The 22,353-nt window shown below is 45.5% G+C and overlaps 1 protein-coding gene across 1 annotated transcript in view; it reads left to right on the top strand.

Annotated features, from left to right (window-relative positions):
- LOC135505673 (protein-tyrosine kinase 2-beta-like) overlaps nucleotides 1–22,353 on the top strand; it is an 89,950-nt gene that overhangs the window by 54,518 nt on the left and 13,079 nt on the right. Inside the window, 13 exon segments of the mRNA XM_064924718.1 lie at nucleotides 1,174–1,211; nucleotides 1,402–1,442; nucleotides 4,019–4,165; nucleotides 4,354–4,435; nucleotides 4,649–4,749; nucleotides 5,846–5,961; nucleotides 7,009–7,109; nucleotides 10,382–10,471; nucleotides 11,710–11,914; nucleotides 17,737–17,772; nucleotides 17,774–17,843; nucleotides 17,986–18,168; nucleotides 20,513–20,842. Of these exon segments, the coding sequence (XP_064780790.1) occupies nucleotides 1,174–1,211; nucleotides 1,402–1,442; nucleotides 4,019–4,165; nucleotides 4,354–4,435; nucleotides 4,649–4,749; nucleotides 5,846–5,961; nucleotides 7,009–7,109; nucleotides 10,382–10,471; nucleotides 11,710–11,914; nucleotides 17,737–17,772; nucleotides 17,774–17,843; nucleotides 17,986–18,168; nucleotides 20,513–20,842 (1,540 nt within the window).

The raw sequence follows: 22,353 nt of genomic DNA, 5'->3' as shown, positions 1-22,353 counted from the left end.
CAGTGTTACTAGACATGATGCTGTCAGATAGATGTATCATAGAGACAGGCAGTGTTACTAGACATGATGCTGTCAGATAGATGTATCATAGAGACAGGCAGTGTTACTAGACATGATGCTGTCAGATAGATGTATCAAGAGACAGGCAGTGTTACTAGACATTTGTCAGATAGATATCTTTACTAGACATGATGCTGTCAGATAGATGTATCATAGAGACAGGCAGTGTCTTCCATAAAGAGACAGGCAGTGTTACTTTGATGCTGTCAGATAGATGTATCACAGAGACAGGCAGTGTTACAGATAGATGTATCACAGAGACAGGCAGTGACTGATGATGTTGTCCAGGCAGTGTCTTGGTATGGACAGATTGTCTCCCACCTCAGCTGTAGATCTCTGCAGTTCATCCAGAGTGATCATGGGCCTCTTGGTTGCATCTCTGATCAGTCTTCTCCTTGTATGAGCTGAAAGTTTAGAGGGACGGCCAGGTCTTGGTAGATTTGCAGTGGTCTGATACTCCTTCCATTTCAATATTATCGCTTGCACAGTGCTCCTTGGGATGTTTAAAGCTTGGGAAATCTTTTTGTATCCAAATCCGGCTTTAAACTTCTTCACAACAGTATATCGGACCTGCCTGGTGTGTTCCTTGTTCTTCATGATGCTCTCTGCGCTTTTAACGGACCTCTGAGACTATCACAGTGCAGGTGCATTTATACGGAGACTTGATTACACACAGGTGGATTGTATTTATCATCATTAGTCATTTAGGTCAACATTGGATCATTCAGAGATCCTCACTGAACTTCTGGAGAGAGTTTGCTGCACTGAAAGTAAAGGGGCTGAATAATTTTGCACGCCCAATTTTTCAGTTTTTGATTTGTTAAAAAAGTTTGAAATATCCAATAAATGTCGTTCCACTTCATGATTGTGTCCCACTTGTTGTTGATTCTTCACAAAAAAATACAGTTTTATATCTTTATGTTTGAAGCCTGAAATGTGGCAAAAGGTTGCAAAGTTCAAGGGGGCCGAATACTTTCGCAAGGCACTGTAGATGTATCATAGAGACAGGCAGTGTTACTGTAACAGTGTGCCTGGTGTATTGAGGAGCTACCTCAAACCCAGGATTGATGATCCTCTCCTCTCCTCCTCTTGCTGTCTCTCCTCCCACTGTAGTCAAACGGAGAACACGGACTCCTTCAGATATAGCATGGGTGAGTTTTCATCTACCACGACTGACTTCGTATTTGTTTTACAAATATTATGAATAATTTGTGCATTAATGTGACTGTTTTGAATTGTTTGAAACTAGTACTGTAGGGGCAGGGCTACACTGTATGTTTTCTAGTTGACCCATCTGTTTTTAACACAAACTGACATCATCAAATATTATCCATTATTCAGGATCTGACATCTACGCTGAGATTGACGAACGACCAAAGTTGGTAAGTAGAGACACACTCTTTATCAGGATGGAAGACACTTACGAAGTCTACATTCTGTGTTCTAAACTCTATGTTCCACCAAAGTCTGGTAAGTAGAGACACACTCTTTATCAGGATGGAAGACACTTATAGCATAGTATCTAAGGAGACTGATGTAGACTTCTATATTCAGTCTACATTCTATGTTCTATACTTTATGTTCTATACTTTATGTTCTAAACTCTATGTTCTATACTTTATGTTCTATACTTTATGTTCTAAACTCTATGTTCTAAACTCTATGTTCTAAACTCTATGTTCTATACTTTATGTTCCATACTTTATGTTCTATACTCTGTTCTAAACTCTATGTTCTATACTTTATGTTCCATACTTTATGTTCTATACTCTGTTCTAAACTCTATGTTCTATACTTTATGTTCCATACTTTATGTTCTATGTTCCATACTTTATGTTCTATACTCTGTTCTAAACTCTATGTTCTATACTGTATGTTCTCTTTACTCTATGCTCTATACTCTACGTTATCTGTACTCTGTTCTAAACTCTATATTCTACACTTGATGTTGGAAGTTTACATACACTTAGGCTGGAGTCATGAAAACAACACGTTTTTCAACCACTCCACAAATTTCTTGTTAACAAACTATAGTTTTGGCAAGTTGGTTAGGACATCTACTTTGTGCATGACACAAGTCATTTTTCCAACAATTGTTTACAGACAGATTATTTCACTTATAATTCACTGTAACACAATTCCAGTGAGTCAGAAGTTTACATATAGTTTACACACTAAGTTGACTGTGCCTTTAAACAGCTTGGAAAATTCCAGACAATGATGTCATGGCTAATTGACATCATTTGAGTCAATTGGAGGTGTACCTGTGGATGTATTTCAAGGCCTACCTTCAAACTCACTGCCTCTTTGCTTCAAATCATGGGGAAATCAAAGGAAATCAGCCAAGACCTCAGAAAATAAATTGTAGAGCTCCACAAATATGGTTCATCCTTGGGAGAAATTCGCAAATGCCTGAAGGTGCCACGTTCATCTGTACAAACAACAATACGCAAGTATAAACACCATGGGACCACGCAGCCGTCATACCGCTCAGGAAGGAGACGCGTTCTGTATCCTAGAGATGAAGGTACTTTGCTGCAAACGTGCAAATCAATCCCAGAACAACAGCAAAGGACCTTGTGAAGATGCTGGAGGAAACAGGTACAAAAGTATCTATATCCACAGTAAAACATGTCCTATAGTGACATAACCTGAAAGGCCGTTCAGCAAGGAAGAAGCCACTGCTCCAAAACTGCCACAAAAAGAGCCAGACTACGGTTTGCAACTAAACATGGGGACAAAGATCGTACTTTTTGGAGAAATGTTCTTTGGTATAGATGAAACACAAATAGAACTGTTTGGCCATAATGACCATAATTATGTTTTGAGGAAAAAGGGGGAGGCTTGCAAGCCGAAAAACACCATCCCAACCATGAAGCACGAGGGTGGCAGAATCATGTTCTGGGGGTGCTTTGCTGCAGGAGGGACTGGTGCACATCACAAAATAGATGGAATCATGAGGTAGGAAAATTATGTGGACTTATTGAAGCAACATCTCAAGACATCAGCCAAGAAGTTAAAGTTTGGTTGCGAATGGGTCTTCCAAATGGGCAATGACCCCAAGCATATTTCCAAAGTTGTGGCATAATGGCTTAAGGGCAACAAAGTCAAGGTATTGGAGTGGCCATCACAAAGCCCTGACCTCAATCCTATAGAACATTTGTGGGCAGAACCGAAAAAGCATGTGTGAGCAAGGAGGCCAACAAACCTGACTCAGTTCCACCAGCTCTGTCAGGAGGAATAGGCCAAAATTCACCCAACTTATTGTGGGAAGCTTGTGGAAGGCTACCTGAAACGTTTGACACAAGTTAAACAATTTAAAGGCAATGCTACCAAATACTAATTGAGTATATGTAAACTTCTGACCCGCTGGGAATGTGATGAAAGAAATAAAAGCTGAAATAAATCATTCTCTCTACTATTATTCGCATTCTTAAAATCAAGTGGTGATTCTAACTGACCTAAGACAGGGAATTGTTACTAGGATTAAATGTCAGGAATTGTGGAAAAACTGAGTTTAATTGTATTTGGCTAAGGTGTATGTGAACTTCCAACTTCAACTGTATGTGCTCTATGTTCTATACTCTATGTTCTATGTGCTATACCCTACGTTCTCTACATTATGTTCTATATTCTCTATGCTATGCTCTATATTCTGTGTTCTGTTTTCTGTGTTCTGTATTCTGTTCTATACTCTGTTCTATATTCTATATTCTGCAACTCTAGGTTTTTTACTCTGTTCTCTATACTCTATGTTCTATACTCTGTTCTATATTTTCTGATCTATTGTCTATACTCTAGGTTCTATATTCTAGGTTCTATATTTTATGTTCTGTTCTCTATGTTCTGTATTCTATCCTCTTTACTCTAGGTTCTATGTTATATGTTCTATAACTCTAGGTTTTATACTCTAGGTTCTATGCTCTGTATTCTATGTTCTGTACTCTATGTTTTATAGTCTAATTCCATGGCAGCTACTCATGGTGTTGTTGTATACTTGGTTCCAGTGGTGAAGTATGGAATCGACAGACATGACATTGTTCTGGGACGGATCCTTGGCGAGGGGTTTTTCGGGGAGGTCTATGAAGGAATGTACAAGAAATCGGCAAGTCTGTCTCCCGATACCCTACCCGCTCAGTCAGTTATAACACCTCAAATGTTCCTAACTAGACAAAATATCTATCTCACTTGTGTGTGTGTGTGTGTGTGTGTGTGTGTGTGTGTGTGTGTGTGTGTGTGTGTGTGTGTGTGTGTGTGTGTGTGTGTGTGTGTGTGTGTGTGCTTCTGAACCAGAATGGGGAGAGGCTAAGTGTGGCGGTGAAGACCTGCAAAGACTGTTCACCTGACGTCATGGAGAAGTTCATGAGTGAAGCAGGTACAGAGCAAATACTGATCACACTTCTTCTTCACCACTTCTCCATTATTATATTATTATTATTATATTTATATATAAATCTATATATATATGTCAATATATATCAATGTATATATATCAATATAATAATTTAAATATATATATATATACATTGCGTTGTCAGCAAACTTAATGATGGTGTTTGTATAATTGTTAAACTTGTCCATTCTCCAGTGATCATGAAGAACCTGAAGCACCCCCACATCGTCAGTCTGATTGGTGTCATAGAGGCGAACCCTGTCTGGATCGTGATGGAGCTCTACCAGTATGGAGAGGTGAGAGACCCGACAGCCAGGTTACGCGTCATGTAAGCCAGGATGATGTCATAAAGGGAGAGTTTACTATAAACTTTACTTATTGGTTCATTTTTTTAATTTTTTTTTTTTGTCCTGGGATTCAAACTAGCAACCCTTTCGATTTACTGACCTCTAACCTCTAGGCCGGCCATACTCAACACGCGGATCGTGTTCTGGATGCGGACCCAGAACGGGTTTTTACCCTGCCGTTAAAACGGACGACTTAATAATTAATTAGTGTGGTGTCATTTTGAAATTGGGTTGTGCAGTTTTCCTCTTATGTCATTCACTGACAGACCTTTAAAGAGCTGTTTACAACCTGTTTACAACCTGTTTACAACCCGTTTATAACCCGTTTACAACCTGTTTACAACCTGTTTACACCCTGTTTATAACCCGTTTACAACCCGTTTACAACCCGTTTACAACCCGTTTACAACCCGTTTACAACCCGTTTACAACCCGTTTACAACCCGTTTACAACCCGTTTACAACCCGTTTACAACCCGTTTACAACCCGTTTACAACCTGTTTACAACCTGTTTACAACCTGTTTACAACCCGTTTACAACCCGTTTACAACCTGTTTACAACCCGTTTACAACCTGTTTACAACCTGTTTACAACCTGTTTACAACCCGTTTACAACCTGTTTATATAACCTGTCAGAAATGTCCAGTTGTTAAACTAGCAGGCTAACAGGCTACCTACATGTTGTAGTTATCATGGCCAAATTCAGTGAATTTCGACCCCCCCCCATTCCCAGAAGCACCCTACCGATTCTGTTGAGTCACTCAGGTATCATATAAACACACATAGAGTCATGGCAACATGTAGAATTGCAGGAAATTAGCTTTAAACTGCAACGTTTCTCTCCTCCAACAAGAGGGGTTTGAACAGTTTTGGGGTCGCAATGTAGGGGTTTGTTACTACGCCGATAAATGACAGTATCCATGCCGACCTTTGCCACCGAGGACATTTGTGTGACCGGTCCTTCTCAAATAGGAGCTGGGTTCCTCCTCTCTAGGCTACTTGCCGTCTGCCATCCCATAATTCTGTTCTTTTTGTTTTTCAGCTTAAGAACTACCTAACAGAGAACAAGAACAAACTCACGAACATAACGCTAGTTCTCTTCAGCCTGCAGATCTGCAAAGCTCTAGTCTACCTAGAGGGAATCAACATGGTGCACAGGTAGGTCTACCTAGACTAGAGGGAATCAACATGGTGCACAGGTAGGTCTACCTAGACTAGAGGGAATCAACATGGTGCACAGGTAGGTCTACCTAGACTAGAGGGAATCAACATGGTGCACAGGTAGGTCTACCTAGACTAGAGGGAATCAACATGGTGCACAGGTAGGTCTACCTAGACTAGAGGGAATCAACATGGTGCACAGGTAGGTCTACCTAGACTAGAGGGAATCAACATGGTGCACAGGTAGGTCTACCTAGACTAGAGGGAATCAACATGGTGCACAGGTAGGTCTACCTAGACTAGAGGGAATCAACATGGTGCACAGGTAGGTCTACCTAGACTAGAGGGAATCAACATGGTGCACAGGTAGGTCTACCTAGACTAGAAGGAATCAACATGGTGCACAGGTAGGTCTACCTAGACTAGAGGGAAGCAACATGGTGCACAGGTAGGTCTACCTAGACTAGAGGGAATCAACATGGTGCACAGGTAGGTCTACCTAGACTAGAGGGAATCAACATGGTGCACAGGTAGGTCTACCTAGACTAGAGGGAATCAACATGGTGCACAGGTAGGTCTACCTAGACTAGAGGGAATCAACATTGTGCACAGGTAGGTCTACCTAGACTAGAGGGAATCAACATGGTGCACAGGTAGGTCTACCTAGACTAGAGGGAATCAACATGGTGCACAGGTAGGTCTACCTAGACTAGAGGGAATCAACATGGTGCACAGGTAGGTCTACCTAGACTAGAGGGAATCAACATGGTGCACAGGTAGGTCTACCTAGACTAGAGGGAATCAACATGGTGCACAGGTAGGTCTACCTAGACTAGAGGGAATCAACATGGTGCACAGGTAGGTCTACCTAGACTAGAGGGAATCAACATGGTGCACAGGTAGGTCTACCTAGACTAGAGGGAATCAACATGGTGCACAGGTAGGACAGCCATCTTGACACCCAACAGAGACATAGCAGGAACAACAAAAACCCTGTGTTGTTATTGGACGAGTTCAACTAACCCGTTGACTGTGTCCCAACAGAGACATAGCAGTGAGGAACGTGCTGGTGGCCACAGCAGACTGTGTTAAGCTGGGAGACTTTGGCCTGTCTAGATACATTGAGGATGAAGAGTATTACAAAGGTATGGAGTGGTCGGTGGTCTGTGTGCTCCATAGAGATACACAACTGTTCTGTGAAGCTGTCCCATCATGGGCTCATGGGTAGCACCACCTCCATTTCGAAGTAGTCCATTTCTTCTTCTACTACTTCGATGAGTTGGATGGAATCAAATGATCCTTCCTTAACCACACACAGGCCATCCCACCAAGTTGACTATTTCAAAATGGTGGAAGACCTCAATGGAAATGTCCATGCAAAAACCGGTTTCATCCAGCTCTAATCAAAGCGAACCAAATCAAATTCTATTGGTCAAATGCACGTGTTCAGCAGATATTAATTGCGTGTCTAGCAAAATGTTTGTGTTTCTAGCTCCAACAGTGACGGCCTAGGAACAGTGGGTTAACTGCCTTGTTCAGGGGCAGAACGACAGATTTTTACCTTGTCGGCTCAGGGGTTCGATCTTGCAACCTTTGGGTTACTTGTCCAACGCTCTAACCACTAGGCTACCTGTCGCCTCTACACTCTAACTACTAGGCTACCTGCCGCTTCTACGCTCTAACCACTAGGCTACCCTGCCACCTCTACACTCTAACTACTAAGCTACCCTGCCGCCTCTACGCTCTAACCACTAGGCTACCTGCCGCCTCTACACTCTAACCACTAGGCTACCTGCTGCTTCTACACTCTAACTACTAGGCTACCCTGTCGCCTCTACACTCTAACTACTATGCTACCTGCCACCTCTACACTCTAACCACTAGGCTACCTGCCGACTCTACACTCTAACCACTAGGCTACCTGCCGCCTCTACACTCTAACCACTAGGCTACCCTGCCGCATCTACACTCTAACCACTAGGCTACCCTGTCGCCTCTACACTCTAACTACTAGGCTACCTGTCGCCTCTACACTCTAACCACTAGGCTACCTGCCGCCTCTACACTCTAACCACTAGGCTACCTGCCGCCTCTACACTCTAACTACTAGGCTACCTGTCGCCTCTACACTCTAACCACTAGGCTACACTGCTGCCCCTACACTCTAACCACTAGGCTACCTGTCTCCTCTACACTCTAACCACTAGGCTACCCTGCCGCCTCTACGCTCTAACCACTAGGCTACCCTGCCACCTCTACACTCTAACTACTAGGCTACCTGCCGCCTCTACGCTCTAACCACTAGGCTACCCTGCCACCTCTACACTCTAACTACTAGGCTACCCTGCCGCCTCTACGCTCTAACCACTAGGCTACCTGCCGCCTCTACACTCTAACCACTAGGCTACCTGCTGCCTCTACACTCTAACTACTAGGCTACCCTGTCGCCTCTACACTCTAACTACTATGCTACCTGCCACCTCTACACTCTAACCACTAGGCTACCTGTCTCCTCTACACTCTAACCACTAGGCTACCCTGCCACATCTACACTCTAACCACTAGGCTACCCTGTCGCCTCTACACTCTAACTACTAGGCTACCTGCCGCCTCTACACTCTAACCACTAGGCTACCTGCCGCCTCTACACTCTAACCACTAGGCTACCTGGGGCCTCTACACTCTAACTACTAGGCTACCTGTCGCCTCTACACTCTAACCACTAGGCTACCCTGCTGCCCCTACACTCTAACCACTAGGCTACCTGTCTCCTCTACACTCTAACCACTAGGCTACCCTGCCGCCTCTACACTCTAACCACTAGGCTACCTGCCACCTCTACACTCTAACCACTCGGCTACCCTGCCACCTCTACACTCTAACCACTAGGCTACCTGCCGCCTCTACACTCTAACCCCTAGGCTACCTGCCGCCTCTACACTCTAACCACTAGGCTACCTGCCCTCTACACTCTAACCACTAGGCTACCCTGCTGCCCCTCTACTCTAACCACTAGGCCACCCTGCTGCCCCTCTACTCTAACCACTAGGCCACCCTGCTGCCCCTACACCCTGCTGCCCCTCTACACTCTAACCACTAGGCTACCCTGCCTCCTCTACACTCTAACCACTAGGCCACCCTGCTGCCCCTCTACACTCTAACTACTAGGCTACCCTGCCTCCTCTACACTCTAACCACTAGGCGACCTGCTGCCCCTACACCTTGCTGCCCCTCTACACTCTAACCACTAGGCTACCCTGCTGCCCCTCTACTCTAACCACTAGGCCACCCTGCTGCCCCTCTACTCTAACCACTAGGCCACCCTGCTGCCCCTACACCCTGCTGCCCCTCTACACTCTAACCACTAGGCTACCCTGCCTCCTCTACACTCTAACCACTAGGCCACCCTGCTGCCCCTCTACACTCTAACTACTAGGCTACCCTGCCTCCTCTACACTCTAACCACTAGGCGACCTGCTGCCCCTACACCCTGCTGCCCCTATACCCTGCTGCCCCTACACCCTGCTGCCCCTCTACACTCTAACTACTAGGCTACCCTGCCTCCTCTACACTCTAACCACTAGGCCACCCTGCTGCCCCTCTACACTCTAACTACTAGGCTACCCTGCCTCCTCTACACTCTAACCACTAGGCGACCTGCTGCCCCTCTACACTCTAACCACTAGGCGACCTGCTGCCCCTACACCCTGCTGCCCCTATACCCTGCTGCCCCTACACCCTGCTGCCCCTACACCCTGCTGCCCCTCTACACTCTAACCACTAGGCGACCTGCTGCCCCTACACCCTGCTGCCCCTACACCCTGCCGCCCCTCTACACTCTAACCACTAGGCTACCTGCCACCTCTACACTAACCACTAGGCGACCTGCTGCCCCTCTACACTCTAACCACTAGGCGACCTGCTGCCCCTACACCCTGCTGCCCCTATACCCTGCTGCCCCTACACCCTGCTGCCCCTACACCCCCTACACCCTGCCGCCCCTCTACACTCTAACCACTAGGCTACCTGCCACCTCTACACTAACCACTAGGCGACCTGCTGCCCCTACACCCTGCTGCCCCTATACCCTGCTGCCCCTACACCCTGCTGCCCCTATACCCTGCTGCCCCTACACCCTGCTGCCCCTACACCCTGCTGCCCCTACACCCTGCTGCCCCTATACCCTGCTGCCCCTACACCCTGCTGCCCCTACACCCTGCCGCCCCTCTACACTAACCACTAGGCGACCTGCTACCCCTACACCCTGCTGCCCCTCATGCTCTGTAGATCAGAGTGGTTGGGGAAAAAGCAGAAGACGCGTTTCCATCGTACACGGAGTAATAACATCTTAAATAGTGTCCTCACATTTCTGAATATATACAAACATTACTGTCATCTTTCTGAATGGTTTCCACAGCCTCTGTGACTCGATTACCTATCAAATGGATGGCTCCAGAATCCATCAACTTCAGGCGATTCACCACGGCTAGCGATGTCTGGATGTTCGGTAAGTCTGTCTTCATTTTTTTTTGGGGGGGGGGGTCATTTCTGTGTGCCTGCATATCTCTCTCTCTCTTTCTTTCGCTTTCTTCTCTCTCTCTCTCTCTCTCTTGCTCTCCCTCTCTTTTTTTCTCTCGCTCTCTCTCTCTCAATTCAATTCAAGGGGCATTATTGGCGTGGGAAACATGTGTTAACATTGCCAAGGCAAGTGAGGTAAATAATATACAAAAGTGAAATAAACAGTAAAAATTAACAGTGAACATTACACATACAGGAGTTTCAAAACAGTGAATACGTTACACATGCCATATTATATATATATATATTATACAGTGTTGTAACTATGTACAAATAGTTAAAGTACACAAGGGAAAAATAAGCATAAATGTGGGTTGTATTTACAATGGTGTTTGTTCTTCACTGGTTGCCCTTTTCTTGTGGCAACAGGTCACAAATATTGCTGCTGTGATGGAACACTGTGATATTTCACCCAGTAGATATGGGAGTTTATCAAAATTGAGTTGTTTTCAAAGTCTTTGTGGATCTGTGTAATCTGAGGGAAATATGTCTCTCTAATATGGTCATACATTGGGCAGGAGGTTAGGAAGTGCAGCTCAGTTTCCACCTCATTTTGTGGGCAGTGAGCACATAGCCTGTCCTCTCTTGAGAGCCATGTCTGCCTATGGCGGCCTTTCTCAATAGCAAGGCTATTTGACTCTCTCTCCTCTCTGTCTCTCTCTCCATAGCGATATGTATCTATGTGTAACTCCCTCTCTCTCTCCTCTCTGTCTCTCTCTCCAGAGCGATATGTATCTATGTGTAACTCCCTCTCTCTCTCCTCTCTGTCTCTCTCTCCAGAGCGATATGTATCTATGTGTAACTCCCTCTCTCTCTCCTCTCTGTCTCTCTCTCCAGAGCGATATGTATCTATGTGTAACTCCCTCTCTCTCTCCACCGCCCCTAGCGGTGTGTATCTATGTGTAACTCCCTCTCTCTCTCCACCGCCCCTAGCGGTGTGTATCTATGTGTAACTCCCTCTCTCTCTCCACCGCCCCTAGCGGTCTGTATCTATGTGTAACTCCCTCTCTCTCTCCACCGCCCCTAGCGGTGTGTATCTATGTGTAACTCCCTCTCTCTCTCCACCGCCCCTAGCGGTGTGTATCTATGTGTAACTCCCTCTCTCTCTCCACCGCCCCTAGCGATATGTATCTATGTGTAACTCCCTCTCTCCCTCCCTCTCCATAGCGGTGTGTATTTGGGAGATCCTGAGCCAGGGGCAGCAGCCTTTCTCCTGGTTGGAGAACCGTGACGTCATTAACCAGCTGGAGCAGGGCATCCGACTACCCAAACCTGACAACTGCCCTCCTGCCCTCTATTCCCTCATGACCCGCTGCTGGTCCTACGACCCCCGCGACAGACCCTCCTTCACTGAGCTGGTTGTCAAGATAAGGTACTGTAATCTACCTACAAATGTCCCGTAAAGTATTTGGAATAGTCTTGGGTTTTTCGTTATTTTCACTTCACCGAGAAAGTCGTCAAGAATAGATCCTACCCTGGCCTGGATACTTGAATGGACAATACTCACATGACCTTTCATAGATCTGAGTGCCTCTTTTTGGTTAACATCACGCACAATACTCACATGACCTTATATAGATCTAAGAGCCTCTTTTTGGTTAACATCACGTACTGATGTGAGCTGGACATGTTCTGAGACACTGGATTAAATACGATATAACCTTGTCCCCAGGCTCGATTCGCTGGCACATAGAGCCTGGTAACAGTGTGCCACAAAGAGAGGACTTGAAAAGGGTTGTGGTTGTGGTTGTGGTTAAGAGCCCTGCATAGACATTCATTTTAAGAATGATTCCTACCCATGGCCGTGACCTTCAGACCGTACACTACCCAGTAGTTGCTTCTACCCGAAACCAGAAGTAACTTCCTCCGTTAGTAAATCCAATTAGCTGCTCCTCTCGGTCTGTCACACGCTCCCCGTGCTCTGCTCGCTCTGCATGCGCTCTGCTCATGGTGGCTCTGAGCCTGAGTATCCATGGCAACGGCTCCGCTCCGGCTGCACAACGAAGAGACATGAGAGAGCTGTTAGCTGTTAGCTACTTTTCATGACTCTAAGCTCCAACAAAACTCAAGGAACATTATTAATTTCTCTGAAATAATCTCTCCTGTTTTATGTTTGACGAGGCTGAAGCACTTCTGATACCATGTTAAAATCTTAGTCAGATATCACTTCTGATACCATGTTATAATCTTAGTCAGATATCACTTCTGATACCATGTTAAAATCTTAGTCAGATATCACTTCTGATACCATGTTATAATCTTAGTCAGATATCACTTCTGATACCATGTTATAATCTTAGTCAGATATCACAGATATCACTTCTGATACCATGTTATAATCTTAGTCAGATATCACTTCTGATACCATGTTATAATCTTAGTCAGATATCACTTCTGATACCATGTTATAATCTTAGTCAGATATCACTTCTGATACCATGTTATAATCTTAGTCAGATATCACTTCTGATACCATGTTATAATTTTAGTCAGATATCACTTCTGATACCATGTTATAATCTTAGTCAGATATCACTTCTGATACCATGTTATAATCTTAGTCAGATATCACTTCTGATACCATGTTAAAATCTTAGTCAGATATCACTTCTGATACCATGTTATAATCTTAGTCAGATATCACTTCTGATACCATGTTATAATCTTAGTCAGATATCACTTCTGATACCATGTTATAATCTTAGTCAGATATCACTTCTGATACCATGTTATAATCTTAGTCAGATATCACTGTATGAGCAGCGGGACAGTGAGATTCTTACTGTAGCTTAAATACTGCATAACTAATTCCTTAGTTAAGGCCATGTCCAGACTCATTCCTTGGTTAAGGGAGAGCAGGCCATGTCCAGACTCATTCCTTGGTTAAGTGAGAGCAGGCCATGTCCAGACTCACTCCTTAGTTAAGGGAGAGCCATGTCCAGACTCATTCCTTAGTTAAGGAGAGAGCAGGCCATGTCCAGACTCATTCCTTAGTTAAGGGAGAGAGCCAGTCCAGACTCATTCCTTGGTTAAGGAGAGCATGTCAGGCCATGAGACTAATTCCTTGGTTAAGGGAGAGCAGGCCATGTCCAGACTCATTCCTTAGTTAGAGCAGGCCATGTCCAGACTCATTCCTTGGTTAAGGGAGAGCAGGCCATGTCCAGACTCATTCCTTGGTTAAGGGAGAGCAGGCCATGTCCAGACTCATTCCTTGGTTAAGGGAGAGCAGGCCATGTCCAGACTCATTCCTTGGTTAAGGGAGAGCAGGCCATGTCCAGACTCATTCCCATTCCAGACTCATTCCTTGGTTAGGAGAGCAGGCCATGTCCAGACTCATTCCTTAGTGAAGGGAGAGCAGGCCATGTCCAGACTCATTCCTTGGTGTCCAGACTCATTCCTTAGTTAAGGAGAGCAGGCCATGTCCAGACTCATTCCTTGGTTAAGGGAGAGCAGGCCATGTCCAGACTCATTCCTTAGTTATTAAGGGAGAGCAGGCCATGTCCAGACTCATTCCTTGGTTAAGGGAGAGCAGGCCATGTCCAGACTCATTCCTTAGTTAAGGAGAGCAGGCCATGTCCAGACTCATTCCTTAGTTATTAAGGGAGAGCAGGCCATGTCCAGACTCATTCCTTGGTTCAGGCCATGTCCAGACTCATTCCTTGGTTAAGGGAGAGCAGGCCATGTCCAGACTCATTCCTTGGTTATTAAGGGAGAGCAGGCCATGTCCAGACTCATTCCTTGGTTAAGGGAGAGCAGGCCATGTCCAGACTCATTCCTTGGTTAAGAGAGCAGGCCATGTCCAGACTCATTCCTTGGTTATTAAGGGAGAGCAGGCCATGTCCAGACTCATTCCTTGGTTATGTCCAGACTCATTCCTTGGTTAAGTGAGAGCAGGCCATGTCCAGACTCATTCCTTGGTTATTAAGGGAGAGCAGGCCATGTCCAGACTCATTCCTTGGTTAAGTGAGAGCAGGCCAGTCCAGACTCATTCCTTGGTTAAGTGTCCAGACTCATTCCTTAGTTAAGTGGAGAGCAGACTCATTCCTTGGTTAAGTGAGAGCAGGCCATGTCCAGACTCATTCCTTGGTTAAGGGAGAGCAGGCCATGTCCAGACTCATTCCTTGGTTAAGGGAGAGCAGGCCATGTCCAGACTCATTCCTTAGTTAAGGGAGAGCAGGCCATGTCCAGACTCATTCCTTAGTTAAGGGAGAGCAGGCCATGTCCAGACTCATTCCTTGGTTAAGGGAGAGCAGGCCATGTCCAGACTCATTCCTTGGTTAAGGGAGAGCAGGCCATGTCCAGACTCATTCCTTGGTTAAGGGAGAGCAGGCCATGTCCAGACTCATTCCTTGGTTAAGGGAGAGCAGGCCATGTCCAGACTCATTCCTTGGTTAAGGGAGAGCAGGCCATGTCCAGACTCATTCCTTGGTTAAGGGAGAGCAGGCCATGTCCAGACTCATTCCTTAGTGAAGGGAGAGCAGGCCATGTCCAGACTCATTCCTTAGTTAAGGGAGAGCAGGCCATGTCCAGACTCATTCCTTGGTTAAGGGAGAGCAGGCCATGTCCAGACTCATTCCTTAGTTACCAGACTCATTCCTTGGTTAAGGAGAGCAGGCCATGTCCAGACTCATTCCTTAGTTAAGGGAGAGCAGGCCATGTCCAGACTCATTCCTTGGTTAAGGGAGAGCAGGCCATGTCCAGACTCATTCCTTAGTTAAGGGAGAGCAGGCCATGTCCAGACTCATTCCTTAGTTAAGGGGAGAGCAGGCCATGTCCAGACTCATTCCTTTAAGGAGAGCAGGCCATGTCCAGACTCATTCCTTAGTTATTAAGGGAGAGCAGGCCATGTCCAGACTCATTCCTTGGTTAAGTGAGAGCAGGCCATGTCCAGACTCATTCCTTGGTTAAGGAGAGCAGGCCATGTCCAGACTCATTCCTTGGTTAGTTAAGGGAGAGCAGGCCATGTCCAGACTCATTCCTTGGTTATTAAGGAGAGCAGGCCATGTCCAGACTCATTCATTAAGGGAGAGCAGGCCATGTCCAGACTCATTCCTTGGTTAAGGGAGAGCAGGCCATGTCCAGACTCATTCCTTGGTTATTAAGGGAGAGCAGGCCATGTCCAGACTCATTCCTTGGTTAAGTGAGGCCATGTCCAGCAGGCCATGTCCAGACTCATTCCTTGGTTATTAAGGGAGAGCAGGCCATGTCCAGACTCATTCCTTGGTTATTAAGAGAGCAGGCCATGTCCAGACTCATTCCTTGGTTAAGGGAGAGCAGGCCATGTCCAGACTCATTCCTTGGTTAAGGGAGAGCAGGCCATGTCCAGACTCATTCCTTGGTTAAGGTTATTCCTTGGTTAAGGGAGAGAGGCAGGCCATGTCCAGACTCATTCCTTGGTTAAGGGAGAGCAGGCCATGTCCAGACTCATTCCTTGGTTAAGGGAGAGCAGGCCATGTCCAGACTCATTCCTTGGTTAAGGGAGAGCAGGCCATGTCCAGACTCATTCCTTGGTTATTAAGTGAGAGCAGGCCATGTCCAGACTCATTCCTTAGTTAAGGGAGAGCAGGCCATGTCCAGACTCATTTAGTTATTATTCCTTGGTTAAGAGAGCCCATGTCCAGACTCATTCCTTGGTTAAGGGAGAGCAGGCCATGTCCAGACTCATTCCTTAGTTAAGGGAGAGCAGGCCATGTCCAGACTCATTCCTTGGTTAAGGGAGCAGGCCATGTCCAGACTCATTCCTTGTTAAGGGAGAGCAGGTCATGTCCAGACTCATTCCTTGGTTAAGGGAGAGCAGGCCATGTCCAGACTCATTCCTTGGTTAAGGGAGAGCAGGCCATGTCCAGACTCATTCCTTGGTTAAGGGAGAGCAGGCCATGTCCAGACTCATTCCTTGGTTAAGGCCATGTCCAGACTCATTCCTTGGTTAGCAGGCCATGTCCAGACTCATTCCTTGGTTAAGGGAGAGCAGGCAGTCCAGACTCATTCCTTGGTTAAGGGAGAGCAGGCCATGTCCAGACTCATTCCTTGGTTAAGGGAGAGCAGGCCATGTCCAGACTCATTCCTTGGTTATTAGGGAGAGCAGGCCATGTCCAGACTCATTCCTTGGTTATTAAGGAGAGCAGGCCATGTCCAGACTCATTCCTTGGTTAAGGGAGAGCAGGCCATGTCCAGACTCATTCCTTGGTTATTAAGGGAGAGCAGGCCATGTCCAGACTCATTCCTTGGTTAAGTGAGAGCAGGCCATGTCCAGACTCATTCCTTGGTTAAGGGAGAGCAGGTCCAGACTCATTCCTTGGTTATTAAGGGAGAGCAGGCCATGTCCAGACTCATTCCTTGGTTATTGTCCAGACTCATTCCTTGGTTAAGGAGAGCAGGCCATGTCCAGACTCATTCCTTGGTTATTAGGGAGAGCAGGCCATGTCCAGACTCATTCCTTGGTTAAGTTAGCAGGCCATGTCCAGACTCATTCCTTGGTTAAGTGAGAGCAGGCCATGTCCAGACTCATTCCTTGGTTAAGTGAGAGCAGGCCATGTCCAGACTCATTCCTTGGTTAATGTCCAGACTCATTCCTTGGTTAGAGAGCAGGCCATGTCCAGACTCATTCCTTGGTTATTAAGGGAGAGCAGGCCATGTCCAGACTCATTCCTTAGTTAAGGGAGAGCAGGCCATGTCCAGACTCATTCCTTGGTTAAGGGAGAGCAGGCCATGTCCAGACTCATTCCTTGGTTAAGTGAGAGCTCCTTAGTGAGAGCAGGCCATGTCCAGACTCATTCCTTGGTTAAGGGAGAGCAGGCCATGTCCAGACTCATTCCTTGGTTAGACTCATTCCTTGGTTAAGGAGAGCAGGCCATGTCCAGACTCATTCCTTGGTTAAGGGAGAGCAGGCCATGTCCAGACTCATTCCTTGGTTAAGGGAGAGCAGGTCATGTCCAGACTCATTCCTTGGTTAAGGGAGAGCAGGCCATGTCCAGACTCATTCCTTGGTTAAGGGAGAGCAGGTCATGTCCAGACTCATTCCTTGGTTAAGGGAGAGCAGGCCATGTCCAGACTCATTCCTTCCTGTCATTTCCTTGGTTAAGGGAGAGCTCATTCCTTCCTCATTCCTTTCCTTCCTCATTCCTTGCTATTTGTCCCTTGTCTTCCAAGTGCCTGGCATGCCATCTACAAAACTGTCTGTTTGATCTGTGACAGTGACGTCCATCGGATGGAGAAGGAGCAGGAGGTAGAGAGAGAGAGACAGACAACGCTCCACCAAGTTCTTTGACGCCAAGATCAACTTCAACGAACCTCCTCCTAAGGTAATATCTTACAGTATCTTCTAGATGACCCCCCCCACAGACACACACACCTTCTGCATCAATGCCTTTCTGTCATAGCGTTGTTAGCATATGCATGTAAGTTACTAACCACTCGTCATCGATTCTGCCCCTATGTCTCCAGCCCTGCAGGATGAAACCTGGGGGTCGTTTTGGAAACGGTATCGGCCTGCACATTCAGCTGAATGAGGCCCTTTGTGCCAGCTCTCCAGACCTGGCCAGTCCCTGTGACTACACCTCTCCTGTCGACTCCATGAGCAACAGCTTGGTGGTTCCCGTGATATCTCCACGACGATGCAGCATGGGGGTGAGACGAGTTATCTAGGTCTAGTCTACTTCCTTCTAGACTCTAGTTATCTAGTACTTGTCTACTTCCCTGTAGACTAGTTATCTAGTGCAAGTCTACTTCTTTCTAGACTAGTTATCTAGGTCTAGTCTACTTCCTTGTAGACTAGTTATCTAGTGCTAGTGTACTTCCTTCTAGACTAGTTATCTAGTGCTAGCCTACTTCCTTGTAGACTAGTTATCTAGTTCTAGTCTACTTCCTTCTAAACTAGTTATCTAGTCTACATCCTTCAAGACTCTTATCTAGTTCTAGTCTACTTCCTTCTAGACTCTAGTTATCTAGTTCTAGTTTCCTTCCTTTCAGACTAGTTATCTAGTTAGTTATTATCACGGCACGAGGCGAGACCCAAATGCAGACACAGGAGGCAGATGGTTGGAGTCTTACAATATGTATTAATCAAAAGGAGTAGGGAAGAGAACGGTCGTGGACAGACAAAAAGGTCAAAACCAGATCAGAGTCCAGGAGGTACAGAGTGGCAGACAGGCTCGTGGTCAAGTCAGGTAGAATGGTCAGGAAGACAGGCTCGTGGTCAAGGCAGGTAGAATGGTCAGGCAGGCGGGTACAGAGTCCAGAAACAGGCAAGGGTCAAAACCGGGAGGACTGGAAAAAGGAGAATGCAAAAAGCAGGAGAACGTGAAAAATGCTGGTTGACTTGGAAACATGCAAAAAGAGGAGAACGTGAAAAATGCTGGTTGATGCATGCAGACAAACTGGCAGAGAGAGACAGGAAACACAGGGATAAATACACTGGTACAGAGAGACAGGAAACATAGGGATAAATACACTGGTACAGAGAGACAGGAAACATAGGGATAAATACACTGGTACAGAGAGACAGGAAACATAGGGATAAATACACTGGGGAAAACAAGACCTGGAGGGGGAGGAAAAAATCACAAGGACAGGTGAAACAGATCAGGGTCTGACTGTTATAGTCTCCTTCCTTCTAGACTAGTTAACTAGTTCTAGTTTCCTTCCTTTTAGACTAGTTATCTAGTTCTAGTTTCCAAAACAACCCAAATAGATATCCGCCATGTTGTTTAGTCAACAGAAGTCAGAAATAGCATTATAAATATTCACTTACCTTTGAGGATCTTCATCAGAATGCACTCCCAGGAATCCCAGTTCCACAATAAATGTTTGATTTGTTCGATAAAGTCCATAATTTATGTCCAAATACCTCCTTTTTGTTCGCACGTTTAGCCCAGTAATCCAAATTCATGACGCGTGATCACTAGGTGCAGACGAAAAGTCAAAGTTACGTTACAGTCCGTAGAAACATGTCAAACGAAGTTTAGAATCAATCTTTAGGATGTTTTTTTTATCATAAATCTTCAATAATGTTCAAACCGGAGAATTCCTTTGTCTGTAGAAATGCAATGGAAAGCAAGGTAACTCTCATGTGAAGCACGCGGTCAGCTCATGCCTATCTTCATCCCTCTGACTCAATCCCCTCTCATCCACCCCCACTTCACAGTAGAAGCATCAAACAAGGTTCTAAAGACGGTTGACATCTAGTGGAAGCCTTAGGAAGTGCAATATGACCCAATAGATACTGTGTATTCGCTAGGCAATGAGTTGAAAAACTACAATCCTCAATTTCCCACTTCCTGGTTGGATTTTCCTCAGGTTTTTGCCTACCAAATGAGTTCTGTTATACTCACAGACATCATTCAAACAGTTTTAGAAACTTCAGTGTTGTCTATCCAATACTACTAATAATATGCATATATTAGCACCTGGGACTGAGTAGCAGGCAGTTTACTCTGGGCACGCTTTTGATCCGAACGTGAAAATGCTGCCCCCTAGCCCAATGAAGTTAACTAGTTCTAGTTTCCTTCATTTTAGACTAGTTGTCTAGTTCTAGTTTCCTTCCATCTAGACTAGTTATCTAGTTGTAGTTTCCTTCCATCTAGACTAGTTATCTAGTTCTAGTTATCCAGTTCTAGTTTCCTTCCATCTCGACTAGTTATCTAGTTGTAGTTTCCTTCCATCTAGACTAGTTATCCAGTTCTAGTTTCCTTCCATCTAGACTAGTTATCTAGTTGTAGTTTCCTTCCAATCTAGACTAGTTATCTAGTTGTAGTTTCCTTCCTTCCATCTAGACTAGTTATCTAGTTGTTCCTTCCTTCCTTCCTTTTAGACTAGTTATTTGGTTGTAGTCTTGAGGACTGTCCCAGTCATATGTCCTTGCGTATATTGCTATAATCCCAACAAGAAAGGCTACTGTATTACTTGCTCTGTACTATATGAATGAGTTTGTGTGCCTGCGTGGTTGTGTGCGTGCATGTCTCCCTTCCACCAGGAGGGAGAGTTGATGGTGGAGCCGTCCAGTAAGGAGGACGCCCAGCGGTTGTGGCAGATGGAGAGAGAGCGTATGCAGGAGACGATGAGACAACAGAAACAACAGATGATGGAGGACAACAAGTGGCTGACCAAGGAGGAGAGACTCCTGGTGGGCAATACACCTCTGACCTTTAAACCCCTAGACCTAGTCCACCTTAACCAGCCCCATTTCCAACCAAAGGACCGGCCCCCTATCCACACTAGCAACCATCTCCTGGTCTGTCCTAACAACCAACCCTTAGAATGCCCTGCCAACCATCCCCTAGTCCTAACAACAGTCCCGGATTCCTAACAACAATCCTGCAGCCCTAACAACAAATCCATAGTCCTAATAACTGTCCCATAGTCCTAATAACTGTCCCATAGTCCTAACAACCACCCTGTAGTCCTAACAACAACCATCTTGTAGTCCTAACAACCACTCCGTAGTCCTAACAACCATCTCGTAGTCCTAACAACCACCCCGTAGTCCTAACAACCATCTCATAGTCCTAACAACCATCCTGTGTTCCACACTTACAACCACTCCATAGTCCTAACAACCATCTCGTAGTCCTAACAACCACCCCGTAGTCCTAACAACCATCTCATAGTCCTAACAACCATCCTGTGTTCCACCCTTACAACCATCCCGTAGTCCTAACAACCATCCTGTGTTCCACCCTTACAACCATCCCGCAGTCCTAACAACCATACTGTGTTCCACCCTTACAACCATCCCGTAGTCCTAACAAGCAACATATAGTCCATCCTACCAACCATCCTGTATTCACCCTAACAACCATCCTATATTCACCCTAACAACCATTCTGTAGTCCTAACAACCACCCCTAGTCCATCCTAACAATCCCCTGGTAGTCCTAACAACCATCCCCTACTCCATCCTAACAATCACCCCAGTAGTCCTGACAACTACCCCCTAGTCCACCCTAACAATCACCCGGTAGTCCTAACAACCATCCGGTATTCCATCCTAACAACCATCCCCTTGTCCATCCTAACAATCATCCCATATTCCTAGTAACTATAACATATATATATATAAATAAATAAGCCTATAACTCTCTGTGTTCTGTAAATTGACGTGAGGACCATGGGGTCCGTGGCCAGTTGTGGGTCGTTGTTGATATTGTGTCGAATGAATCGGAACCTACATGTTTCTTCACAGGGCCCCATGGGACAGGAGGGCCCCACCAACCCACTGGTATATGTAACATAAGTTACTATTTATTATATAACGTTATAATAACGGCTAATAGATAACAAGTTATTAAGCATTATATCTGCACGTGCAGTGTTTACTGTATGTTATCATTTTCTATTGTTTTAGTTGCGGTTCGATCCATTTACTAGAGTTCGCAATGATTTTTTCATAACTAACTTTACTGTACTGTTAAATTACAGAATGTTTAAACTGTAGTGTAGCTGTATACAGGGGTATGGTTATCAAAACATTTGAATCAAAAGTTATTTGTCACATGCTTCGTAAAGAACAGGTGTTGACTGTCAGTGAAATGCTTACGTACGGGTCCTACACAACAATGCAAAGAGAAAGATTTAAAAAATTACAAATAACAAAGAAATAGTGACAAGAGGACTAAAATAAAACCAAGTGAATAACGAATCACAAGAAGAAAAAAAAAACATGGCTATTTTTTAAAGTTTAAAGTGATTTAAGAAGAAATTCTTATTTACAGTGACAGCCTAGGAACAGTGGGTTCACTTCCTGGTTCAGGGGCAGAACAACAGTTTTTACCTTGTCAGCTCAGAGGATTCGATCAAGCAACCTTTCGGTTACTG

This window comes from Oncorhynchus masou, chromosome 19 (assembly GCF_036934945.1).
Source record: "Oncorhynchus masou masou isolate Uvic2021 chromosome 19, UVic_Omas_1.1, whole genome shotgun sequence".
Lineage (NCBI taxonomy): Eukaryota > Metazoa > Chordata > Actinopteri > Salmoniformes > Salmonidae > Oncorhynchus > Oncorhynchus masou.
This window is presented reverse-complemented; position numbering and strand designations above follow the sequence as displayed.